The sequence below is a fragment of the Esox lucius genome, chromosome 17 (assembly GCF_011004845.1).
Source record: "Esox lucius isolate fEsoLuc1 chromosome 17, fEsoLuc1.pri, whole genome shotgun sequence".
Taxonomy (NCBI): Eukaryota; Metazoa; Chordata; class Actinopteri; order Esociformes; family Esocidae; genus Esox; species Esox lucius.
The window spans coordinates 48,352,046-48,365,046 of NC_047585.1; the positions used below are offsets into that span (position 1 = coordinate 48,352,046).

A 13,001-nucleotide genomic window follows, 5' to 3' on the forward strand; every position below is an offset into this window, starting at 1 on the left:
TAAAACATATCTTCTCATCCTCACAATAAAACATGTATTTTGATATTTTATTTTAGAACTTGTTTTTCTTTTGTAGGAATGTACTATATTTTTAACACAAATAACTACCAACTTGTTTGTGTTTTGTGTGTAGACAAACCCCACAATCCCATGGTGAATGCTGGAGCCATTGTTATCAGTTCTCTTATTAAGGTAAACAGATGCCTACAGAAGTTAAAATGAAAATAATGGAGGAAGAGGATATTTATCAGTTGACACACAAGGTCCAATTGAGATTGAGATTCCATATTTAGTTATTAAATTTGGAGTTGAGATGCCACAGTGATTAATGTTGTTTAACTGTCTTGCTAAACAAGAGTTTTTATCACGTTGGTGGTTCTGGGATTTGATCTAGGAACCTTTATTTACTGGTCAAAGGCTCTCTACAGCTATCTGCTAAACCAAATGTACATCCTGGCCTGACTCTGGATCTTCCTGTAAAACATTAACTCTCAATGATCTGTACATGACATACTGTCAGTGTTGCCTGAATCCGTGTCTTGATATCCACCAACTTTGTTCATTGTTTGACATGTAAAGCACAGGTTAACAGAACAATCCGTGTCTTAATATCCACCGAAGTCTTTCATTGTTTGACATGGAAAGCATCTAGTTACAGGTCACATTGTTGTTTTATGCCTGAAACATTTGTATTCATGGCAGGTCTGCAGAAAGGGCTTCTATATACTAGACTGTAATCATTAGTGCTGTATGTTTTTCAACTGAGCAGCTGTATTGTCTCACTGGTGTTCCAAACAAACAAATTTGGACTTCAGCAAAAATAAGAAGAACTGTCTTGAGGTTTTAAACAGAGCCTACAGTATGGTAGAATAAAATGTATTAACCGTCGATTTTTTGTTGATTTACTTTTTCTTTCTCTGTCACAAGCCTGGTTCAAACAAGGCAGAGAAGTTTGACTATGTAAGTAAATATTATTGTGTTGTTGAATACACCTTATATTAACATTAATATTAAACAAGTATTATGTTTCTTTGCTACGTTATTGTATCAATAATGTCCTCTGCTTAGATAATGGAGTTTATCAAGAACATGGCCGGCGGAGACTTTGTGGGGTTCAGCAATGCCACGTGCGTTTTAAGCTGCAATGTTGTATTTGGATGACAACGCCTGCTAAAATACAAAAACAGAAATTGTGCTGAAGTTGTTGACAATATTCAACTCTTTGTTTATTTCAGTTTCCAGTCAGAAAAAGAAACAGGCGACAGAAATTTTGCAATCGGATACTACCTTAAAGAGAAGAAGGTGAGTATCACTGTGGAGAGGAAAGAGAAGTGAATTCATTGGGAATACTTAATGTACACTGCTCAAGAAAATTAAGCGTAATCATCACAGTATAACACCAAGTCAGTTAAACGTCAGGGATATCAATTTGTCCAGTTAGGAAGCACACGTGATTGTGAATTGGTATTACCTGTTTTGGTGCAAATGAAAGTGACAACAGGTGCACTGGAGAGGTAACAGCAAGACAACCCCCAAAAAGGGAATGTTTTTGCAGGTGGTGGCCACAGACAATTGCTCTCTCCTTATCCTTACTGACTGATACTACAAGAAGGTTTGCTGTGTCTCCCAGTATAGTCTGAAGAGTATGGAGGAGATACCAGGAGACGGGCCGTTACACCAGGAGAGCTGGACAGGGCCATAGAAGGGCATCAACCCAGCAGCAGGATGATATCTGGAGCACTGCCAGAGCCCTACAAAATGACCTCCAGTGGGCTACTGGTGTGCATGTTTTGACCAAACTGTCAGAAACAGACTCCATGAGGGTGGCATGAGGGCCCGATGTCCTCTAGTGGGACCTGTGCTCACAGCCCAGCACTGTGCAGCTCGATTGGCATTCACCAGTGAACACCAGAGTTGGCAGATCCACCATTGGCGCCCTGTTCTCTTCACAGATGACAGCAGGTTCACACTGAGCATCTGTGGCAGACGTGAATGAGTCTGGAGACGCTGTGGTGAATGTTATACTGCCTGCAACTTCATCCACTGTGACCGGTTTGGCCTAAGGAGGCATATCCTTGGATGGTCGCACAGACCTCCACATGCTAGCCAATGGTACCCTGACTGCTGTTAAGTACCGGGATAAAATCCTCAGACCCATCAGACCTTACACTGGTGCAGTGGGCCTGAGTTCCTCCTGGTGCAGGACAATGCCCAACCTCATGTGGCCAGAGCATGTTGACAGTTCCTGGTTGACGTATGCATTGATGCCATTGACTGGCCCTCATGTTCCCCAGACCTGAATCCAATTGAAAACCTCTGGGATGTTATGTATCGGTGCAGCCGACGCCGCCTAGTAGCACCACAGACTGTCCAGGAGCTCACTGATGCCTTTTATCCAGGTCTGGGTGGAGATCCCCCAGGACACCATCCGCCGCCTTCTCATCAGGAGCATGCACAGACTTTGTCGGGAGTGCATACATGCACGTGGGGGCCACACACACTACTGAGTCACATTATGAGCTGCTGTGGTTAAATTCATGCAAGTTGGAACCACCTGTGATTTCAACTGTTTGCTTAGATTTTCGGTGTGAGTGATTTTTAATATATTTCCTGTATTGAGACCTGATGTGTAATTTAAGTGTTCCCTTAATTTATTGTGCAGTGTATTTCTGAGGTACATCTCCTGATCACTTTGTAGCTACTACTTGGGCCAGGATTTGAGGTCCCTTTTTGTGTGCCTAAAGATAATGTTGATGTGTTATTGATGTTTGAGGTATTCTGTAGCCTAGCTCATAGAAAAATGTGTATCTCTCTGCAGTGTTTTCCTTCTGGGGCAGAGATGATTGATGCACTGGACTTCTATTTTCAGGTGACTTTCTCAGATAACACTGTTACAGTATGGTACTGTTTTGTGGATATGCTAGTTCGGTCAGGTAAAGGCTAATCATGGTATATTGCTAGGTATTTTAATGAAGTGTATTATTATTATGAAGTTTATATTTTTTTCTTTAAGAATATATCTCTAAATTATTTGTCTATTATTATATAATATTATTTGCTTCTTTGTCCAGGACTATGCTCAGTCTATCTCGTAGAAACCCGCCTTGTATGTTTCTACCATTGTTTTTCTAAGAAAATGATTTCCTTTCAGCTGTGTTCCATAGAGGTGACCTGTGAGTCTGGGAGTGTCATGGCAGCCACACTGGCCCATGGGGGCATTTGTCCAATCACAGGCGTGCGTGTGCTCAGTGCTGAGGCTGTACGAAACACCCTGAGTCTCATGCACTCCTGCGGCATGTATGACTTCTCTGGACAGATGGCATTCCATGTGAGTCATATGTATTCATCTACTGGTCACCCTGTAGTAAACCTTTAGCACTAACTTTGTTGTAATCCAGTAGACATCCCACCCAGTAATCACTGCACTTAGTAATCACCCCACCCGATATTCACCGCACACATTAAGTCACCTGCTGGTTGCCCTGTAGTAATACTGTAGCCCTACTTCTGTTCATCCAATAGTCATCCAGTGGTCATCCAGTGGTCATCCTGTAGACATACTGTGGTCATCCTGTGGCCATCTGCTGGTAATCCTGTCATCTTTGCGAAATCTTGTGCTGGTCATTCTGAAGTCATCTACTCCTCATTCTGAAGTCATCTGCTCGTCATACTGTAGTCATCTGCTTGTCATACTGTAGTTATCCTGTAGTACAGTACAACTGCTGGTTTTACTGTAGTCAAACTAATATGGCACAGATGCAAAAGAGACCTACACTGATTAGCCATGACTTTATTACCACTGAATAACAAGTGAATAACAGTGATAATCTTTTTATCATGGCACCTGTCAGTGGGTGGGATATATTAGGCAGCAAGTGAACATTCTGACCTCAAAGTTAATGTGTTAGAAGCAGGAAAAATGGGCAAGCGTATGTATCTGAGTGATTTTGACAAGGGCCAAATTGTGATGGTTTGATGACTGGGTCAGAGCATTTCCAAAACTGCAGCCCTTGTAGGGTGTTCCCGGTCTGCAGTGGTCAGTACCTATCAAAAGTGATACAAGGAAGGAAAAGCGGTGAACCAACGACAGGGTCATGGGAGGCCAAGTCTTATTGATGCATGTGGGGAGTGAAGGCTGGCCCATGTGGTCTGATCCAACAGATGAGCTACTGTAGCTCAAATTGCTGAAAAGGTTAATGCTGGTAATGATGATAGAAAGGTGTCAGAACACACAGTGCATCACAGTTTGTTGCGTGTGGGGCTGTGTAGCCGCAGACCAGTCAGGGTGCCCATGCTGACCCCTGTCCACTTCCGAAAGCATCTACAATGAGCATGTGAGCATCAGAACTGGACCATGGAGCAATGGAAGAAGGTGGCCTGGTCTGATGAATCATGTTTTCTTGTACATCACATGGATGGCTAGGTGCTGATGGCCAGGTGCTGGATGGCCAGGTGCTGAGTCCTGCAATTCATGTGAGTGTTACTTTAACATGTACCACCTACCTAAGCATTGTTGCAGACCACGTACACTCTTTCATGGCAACTGTATTCCCTGATGGCATTGGCCTCTTTCAGCAGGATAATGCGCCCTGCCACAAAGCAAAAATGGCTCAGGAACACAACAACGAGTTCAAGGTTTTGACTTGGCCTCCAAATTCCCCAGATCTCAATCCAATTGAGCATCTTTGGGATGTGCTGTACAAACAAGTCCTATCCATAGAGGCCCCACCTTCCAACTTACAGGACCTGAAGGATCTGCTGCTAACATCTTGGTTAGGGTTAGATACCACAGAGGTCTAGTGGAGTCCATGCCTCAACGGGTCAGCGCTGTTTTGGTGGCAAAAGGGGGACCTACACAATATTACGCAGGTGGTCATAATGTTATGGCTGACCAGTGTAGATCTCGGCTTGATTTTCCTGTATAAATCCCTGTATAAAACTGAAATACTGTTGTTGTACATTAGTCATCTGCTGGTCATGCTTAACAATAGTTAACTGTTGTTCATCCTGAAGTCCTACTACTGTAGCCACAATAGTGAACTGTTGGTCATCCTGAAGTCTTACTACTGTAGTCACAATAGTCATCTGCTGGTCACCCTGTTCGTCCAAACATTGTAGTTATACTGTAGCCTTACTCCAGTCATCTTCTGGTTATACAGTTTTGTAATAGTAGTTGTACTGTCATACTCAAATGTTCTAACATTACACATTCATGTGATGCTGTCATGCTAACATTAGCTAACGTTAGTGAATTAAATTGACCCTCCTTTGTAATCTAATCGGCCAGAGTGACGTTCCCTCAACACACTGAGAATACTTTAATTCAGATTTATCCTGATCTAATCCACAAACTGACCTCAGATCAGTGTTATGACACAATAATATTCTGTCTCTACCATCCTTTGTAACCTAATCATATTGAAATGATCACTGTTTGCTGATTTATTTTTCTATTGCTCAGTATTTCAACTGCATCTTGTACCAATTAATTTCCACATGTATGATTGTCTTTCAGGTGGGTTTGCCAGCTAAGTCTGGTGTGTCAGGAGCAATTCTGCTTGTGGTCCCCAATGTTATGGGTGTTATGTGTTGGTCTCCTCCACTGGACAAGGTTGGAAACAGTGTCCGGGGAATACACTTCTGCCAGGTAAAGTTTCTAGATTTATTTGCATGTCAAATGATAGTATAACTGTTACTATATATGTACAGGGTGAGCACTTAGAAATGCTTATGTACTGCTTATGACTTCTTATGTACAGAATATGAAATATGACAAACAAACGGTTACTTTGTAATCTTGCATTATGAACATTACATTTTGTTTTCTTTCAGGAGCTTGTGTCTTCCTTTAACTTTCACAACTATGACAACCTGAGACACTTTGTCAAGAAGCAGGACCCTCGAAGGCAAGATGGGGATGATAGGGTAAATTTCTCTGATGAAAAGGTTTAATGACCATAGTTAACCGACACTTTTGCCAGAGGATTTCAGAGATTCATTCTGGCTCATGAGCCAAATGTATACATTTTTTATGTACTCTCTTATACATTGGTTAACAAATGCTATGTATGATAGTTATCTATTCCTGTCTCTCTGTGTGTGTGTCTGTGTGTGTGTGTGTTTGTGTCTGTGTGTGTGTTTGTGACTATGTGTGTGTGTGTTTGTGTCTGTGTGTTTGTGACTGTGTTTCTGAGACTGTGTTTGTGACTGTGTCTCGTACTATTTAACTGTGCGTAGAACAAGTCTGTTGTGAACCTGATGTTTGCTGCCTACAGTGGAGATGTGTCTGCGCTTAGAAGGTAACCAACAGAAGCGACTGAATTATGCTTTATGGTAGAGGCAACAAATAAATTGTCTTTATCCACTATGTTGTTTACACTCTTTTACGCTTTTTAATCTAAATAATTTGTTTTCCCACTTCAGAATTGTGAGTTATGAGTTATATGAATTATATGAGGAATATGAGTTATATGAATTACAGTATCTCACAAAACTGAGTACACCCCTCAGATTTCTGCAAATATTTATTTATATCTTTTCATGTGACAACAATGAAGAAATAACACTTTGCTACAATGTAAAGTAATGATTATACAGCTTGTATAACAGTGTAAATTTGCTGTCCCCTCAAAATAACAAAACACACAGCCATTAATGTCTAAACCGCTGGCAACAAAAATGAGTACACCCCTATGTGAAAATGTCCAAAAATGTCCCTCCCCAGTGTCATGTGACTCATTAGTGTTACAAGGCCTCAGGTGTGAATGGGGAGCAGGTGTGGTAAATTTGGTGTTGTCGCTCTTACACTCCCTCATACTGGTCACTGGAAGTTCAACATGGCACCTCATGGCAAAGAACTCTCTGAGGATGTGAAAAAAAAGTATTGTTGCTCTACATAAAGATGGCCTAGGCTATAAGAAGATTGCCAAGACTCTGAAACTGAGCTGCAGCACAGTGGACAAGACCATACAGCGGTTTAACAGGACAGGTTCCACTCAGAACTGGCCTCGCCATGGTCGACCAAAGAAGTTGAGTGCACATGCTCAGCGTCATATCCAGAGCTTGTCTTTGGGAAATAGACATATGAGTGCTGCCAGCATTGCTGCAGAGGTTGAAGGGGTGGGGCGACAGCCTGTCAGTGCTCAGATCATACGCCACACACTGCATCAAATTGGTCTGCGTGGCTGTGGTCCCAGAAGGAAGCCTCTTCTAAAGATGATGCACAAGAAAGCCCGCAAACAGTTTGTTGAAGACAAGCAGGCTAAGGACAGAGATTACTGGAACCATGTCCTGTGGTCTGATGAGACCAAGATAAACTTATTTGGTTCAGATGGTGTCAAGCATGTGTGGCGGCAACCAGGTGAGGAGTATAAAGACAAGTGTGTCTTGCTTACAGTCAAGCATGGTGGTTGGAGTGTCATGGTCTGGGGCTGCATGAGTGCTGCCGGCACTGGGGAGCTACAGTTCATTGAGGGAACCATGAATGCCAGCATGTACTGTGACATACTGAAGCAGAGCATGATCCCCTCCCTTCGGAGACTGGGCCGCAGGGCAGTATTTCAACATGATAACGACCCCAAACACACCTCCAAGACGACCACTGCCTTGCTAAAGAAGTTGAGGGTAAAGGTGATGGACTGGCCAAGCATGTCTCCAGACCTAAACCCTATTGAGCATCTGTGGGGCATCCTCAAACGGAAGGTGGAGGAGCGCAAGGTCTCTAACATCCACCAGCTCCGTGAGGACTCCAGTGGCAACCTGTGAAGCTCTGGTGAACTCCATGCCCAAGAGGGTTTTAAGGCAGAGCTGGAAAATAATGGTGGCCACACAAAATATTGACACTTTGGGCCCAATTTGGACATTTTAACTTAGGGGTGTACTCACATTTGTTGCTAGTGGTTTAGACATCAATGGCAGTGTGTTGTGTTATTTTGAGGGGACAGCAAATGTACACTGTATTACAAGCTGTACACTCACTACTTTACATCGTAGCAAAGTGTCATTTCTTCAGTGTTGTCACATGAAAAAATATAATCAAATATTTGCAAAAATGTGAGGGGTGAACTCACTTTTGTGAGAGACTGTATATGATTTATATGAATTATATGAGTTGTATGAATGGTGTCTCAGGTTTGCTCTTTCATCGATGGACATGGAGCTGAAGGACTATGACTCTAGAACAGCTCTACATGTGGCCGCTGCTGAAGGCCATGTGGATGTTGTGAGATTCCTGACAGACACCTGTAAAGTTAACCCCTTTGTGAAAGACAGGTAAGACCACTTTATTTGTTAATCAAACGTAACCCTTTGATGCGTACGATCACACCGGAGTGATCAGGCTAGAGTGGTCCCTGAAGTGTACGATCACACCGGAGTGATCAGGCTAGAGTGGTCCCTGAAGCGTACGATCACACCAGTGTGATCAGGCTAGAGTGGTCCCTGAAGTGTAAGGTCACACCAGTGTGATCAGGCTAGAGTGGTCCCTGAAGCGTACGATCACACCGGTGTGATTAGAACGTATTGTTAGAACACACAGTTAGAACGTCTATGTACGAGTGACGTAACAATCACTGGTCAGACTGCGCTTTTATTTACTCACATTTAGCTCAAACGACTAGAGCATCTTACCATTTCCTGTAAGAGATGACAACCGGTCAAAATCATTGTGTAAACATTTTCTAGAAGTTACGTTACACCTTTGTGGGCGATGCTAAAAGATAAAGAAAGGTGATAAGATGAGCAACTCTGAGACCGGATGGTCATTTACATTTTCCTCAGACAGATTTGCCATCCTAAGGAAACTATGATTTGTCCCTACCCAATATATCACTGTAAACATAACTAAGTAATTTCAATAATATTCATAAAATGCAATGAAAGCCCTTGTGCTGATTATAGACAATTAATAGCGCGTTTTTAAGTTTCAATAGATTGCGACCCACTGCCCATTGCCTCACAATGGTTTGGTCCAGTCCTCAGCAGTGGCACATCATTCAGGTAATACATAACTACAGTGCATGTGTGGGAATCTGAGGAAGTCTGTTGGTGGTGGTTGACTTTCATTAACTAGTTCAAACAAAGGATATGTTAGACATGTCTTTACATCTACCGCTTAATACAATAAGACATTTATAACAGTCACCAATCTTCATTTTCACTGTATTGAATTACAGGTTGAATTACACTTTGTTAGCTAGTGGTTAGTTGATGTTTGCTAGCTAGCTACTCTAACATCAACTAGTGTTTGCAGCTGTTTGAATTTGAGTCAATGAGAGAAGCTTGCAGTACAATTTATGTAGTGTTCCTTAGCTGGCATGGTGACTGTGTTCTTCTCAACGACCTGAAAGGTACTCAATGCACGTAGCTGACGTGGGGATAATCCAGTCAGTTTGTTCTATGTTGGTAGGGTTCAAATACAATAGCAGAATTTGCAGATTTACAGTAGCGAGCAAACCGATGGCGCAAACAAAAACAGTATAACATTACTATTTTTGGTGTCCCACTCAGGAATTGCTTGAGAAAAAAGCTGAACGTAATCATCAAAAATAAATGTTTTCACTGATCCTATTTGTCCATTACTAAATATGGGAGAATCAGAATTCATAATTAGTCAAACTTTTTACAGCTTCTGAATAATTATGTAAATAAAGGATTTACACACCAACTATTGACTGATAGCATTTTATTGATGCCGCAAGTGAAGCGTGTCTTTGCACCGCGATCTTTAGAAAAAGGACAGCATTTTTACGGTTGGTCAATAATTATTCAATATACACTCACCTAAAGGATTATTAGGAACACCTGTTCAATTTCTCATGAATGCAATTATCTAATCAACCAATCACATGGCAGTTGCTTCTATGCATTTAGGGGTGTGGAGTATTTCACAATCTGCTCAGTTACTGGGATTTTCACGCACAACCATTTCTAGGGTTTACAAAGAATGGTGTGAAAAGGGAAAAACATCCAGTATGCGGCAGTCCTGTGGGCGAAAATGCCTTGTTGATGCTAGAGGTCAGAGGAGAATGCGCCGACTGATTCAAGCTGATAGAAGAGCAACTTTGACTGAAATAACCACTCGTTACAACCGAGGTATGCAGCAAAGCATTTGTGAAGCCACAACACGCACAACCTTGAGGCGGATGGGCAACAACAGCAGAAGACCCCACCGGGTACCACTCATCTCCACTACAAATAGGAAAAAGAGGCTACAATTTGCATGAGCTCACCGAAATTGGACAGTTGAAGACTGGAAGAATGTTGCCTGGTCTGATGAGTCTGGATTTCTGTTGAGACATTCAGATGGTAGAGTCAGAATTTGGCGTAAACAGAATGAGAACATGGATCCATCATGCCTTGTTAACACTGTGCAGGCTGCTGGTGGTGGTGTAATGGTGTGTGGGATGTTTTCTTGGCACACTTTAGGCCCCTTAGTGCCAATTGGGCATGGTTTAAATGCCACGGCCTACCTGAGCATTGTTTCTGACCATGTCCATCCCTTTATGACCACCATGTACCCATCCTCTGATGGCTACTTGCAGCAGGATAATGCACAATGTCACAAAGCTCGAATCATTTCAAATTGGTTTCTTGAACATGAGTTCACTGTACTGAAATGGCCCCCACAGTCACCAGATCTCAACCCAATAGAGCATCTTTGGGATGTGGTGGAACGGGAGCTTCGTGCCCTGGATGTGCATCCCACAAATCTCCATCAACTGCAAGATGCTATCCTATAAATATGGGCCAACATTTCTAAAGAATGCTTTCAGCACCTTGTTGAATCAATGCCACATAGAATTAAGGCAGTTCTGAAGGCGAAAGGGGGTCAAACACAGTATTAGTATGGTGTTCCTAATAATCCTTTAGGTGAGTGTATATTTTAACAGTATTACTACCGGTGGTACTAACCCCAACCCTAATTTAAATAAAGAAATAGATGCATAACTAGTAAGCAGCGTGATGTTTTTGGGAAGCTGCAGATGTGTGATGGGTCTGCAAATGTATTGTGACGTCATAATCACATTCTGGAACTTTTAGTGTGTACTGAAATCACGTGCAAATGAAGTCACGCTGGAGGGCCGTTAAGTGATATCTGAAACTCATGTGTGAAAAGGTTAACAACTCTGCTTACTTGTTGTTATATAATTAAAATGTTTAACAGACCCATTATCTGTAACAAATAAATATTATCTACACTGACTGTGTGCATTCTTATCATGACTGCACACACCACGTCATACAATTTTCGAATATCTCAGGATAAATTGCCTATTTCTCTCTGATTTTCTTTTTACAAAATGTCTAGCTCTATGCCTCATTCCTCTTATGTGTTTTCCTTGTCATTTCTATTTGTCAAGTTTCAAGGTTTATTTGTCATGCCTCATTTCTTATTATGAATAATCTTCTCATGCCTCATCATGCCTCATTCCCTATTATGAATCATCCTCTTATGCCTCATCATCATGGTGCATGCATCAAACTCATGCCTCAGTCCTCTCATCGTAATGCGTCATTCCTTTCAGCTGCATTTTGTCTCTTGTTTATTGCCCCATCCTCTTGCCTTATCCTCTGATCCTCATCCTCTTATCCTGATCCTCTGTTCCTCATTCTCTGTTCCTCATCCTGTCCCTCTAGGTGGGGCAACATTCCTCTGGATGATGCCATGCAATTTGCACACAGTGCCATAGTGAAGGTACTGCAGGATTACCAGGTGGCATGCCAGGATCAGGAGAGGCTGCCAGTAGCTGATACCATACCCATACCTCCCAAACTGGAGACTGTAGAAGGCATGGTGTAAACCTGATATTGCCAGTAATTAGTATCAGGCATATGTAAATGCTTTGTAGAAGGCATGGAGTGATTTGGTGAATACTAGCTTACACATTTTTCTTTACTCTTCTGTGAAGTCCAGTTCACAATTATTATGGTAGAGGGTTAAAGGTGGGCTCCTTGGGTAATTGTTCGCAGATGAAATGCAAAATGTGAAGTTAGCGAAAACAAACTATAAACATGGCCTTGCAAAAGTGTTCAATCCCCTTATCAATATTCACATTAGAAATGTTGTTCTGTTTGATATTTCATGTTCAAATGCTGACACTAAAAATCAATGATTGTACGGTGATGTTGATTTTATCAAGAAATAAGAGTAAGAAAGATCGTATGCTTAAATATAGTGCTTACATACAGTGGAGATAAAAAGTCTACACACCCCTGTTAAAATGCCAGGTTTTTGTGATGTAAAAGAATGAGACAAAGATAAATCATGTCAGAACTTTTTCCACCTAAAATGTGACCTATAACGTATAACCTATAATTCAATTGAGAAACAAACTGAAATCTTTGAGGGGGAAAAATAAAACACAATAACCTGGTTCCGTAAGTGTGCACACTCTTAAACTAATACTTTGTTGAAGCACCTTTTGATTTTATTATAGCACTCAGTCTTTTTGGGTAGAAGTCTATTAGCATGACACATCTTGGCATGGCAATATTTGCCCACTCTTCTTTGCAAAAGTTCTCTAAACCTGTCAGATTGTGAGGACATCTCCTGGCGCACAGCCCTCTTCAGATCACCCACATATGTTCAATTGGATTCAGGTCTGGGCTCTGGCTGGGCCATTCCAAAACGTTAATCTTCTTCTGGTGAAGCCATGCTTTTGTGGATTTGGATGTGTGCTTTGGGTCGTTGTCGTGCTGAAAGGGGAACCTCCTCTTCAACTTCAGCTTTCTAACGGACGCCTTAAGGTTCTGTGCCAAAATTGCCTGGTATTTGGAACTGTTCATAATTCCCTCCACCCTGACTAAGGCCCTGGTTCCAGCTGAAGAACAACAGCCCCAAAGCTTTATGCTGCCACAACCATGCTTCACTGTGGGTCTTCTTTGGGTGATGTGCAGTGTTGTTTTTGCGCCCTACACATACCTTTTGGAATTATAGCCAAAAGGTTCAAACTTTGTTTCATCAGATTATAACACATTTTCCCACAGTCTTTTGGGAGACT

General features: G+C 41.9%; 1 protein-coding gene across 2 annotated transcripts in view; it reads left to right on the plus strand.

Moving 5' to 3' along the window:
* Positions 1-12,399, plus strand: part of gls2b (glutaminase 2b (liver, mitochondrial)) — a 39,254-nt gene extending 26,855 nt beyond the window's left edge. For both annotated transcript variants that reach the window (XM_010865845.3, XM_020044915.2), the window contains 11 exons: positions 134-192; positions 928-960; positions 1,069-1,127; positions 1,236-1,302; positions 2,819-2,869; positions 3,152-3,328; positions 5,516-5,647; positions 5,833-5,925; positions 6,238-6,299; positions 8,131-8,271; positions 11,638-12,399. In XM_010865845.3, the coding sequence (XP_010864147.1) occupies positions 134-192; positions 928-960; positions 1,069-1,127; positions 1,236-1,302; positions 2,819-2,869; positions 3,152-3,328; positions 5,516-5,647; positions 5,833-5,925; positions 6,238-6,299; positions 8,131-8,271; positions 11,638-11,800 (1,037 nt within the window). In that variant the 3' untranslated portion in view covers positions 11,801-12,399. The remainder of the gene's footprint in view (positions 1-133; positions 193-927; positions 961-1,068; positions 1,128-1,235; positions 1,303-2,818; positions 2,870-3,151; positions 3,329-5,515; positions 5,648-5,832; positions 5,926-6,237; positions 6,300-8,130; positions 8,272-11,637) is intronic.
* The last annotated feature ends 602 nt before the right edge of the window (positions 12,400-13,001 follow it).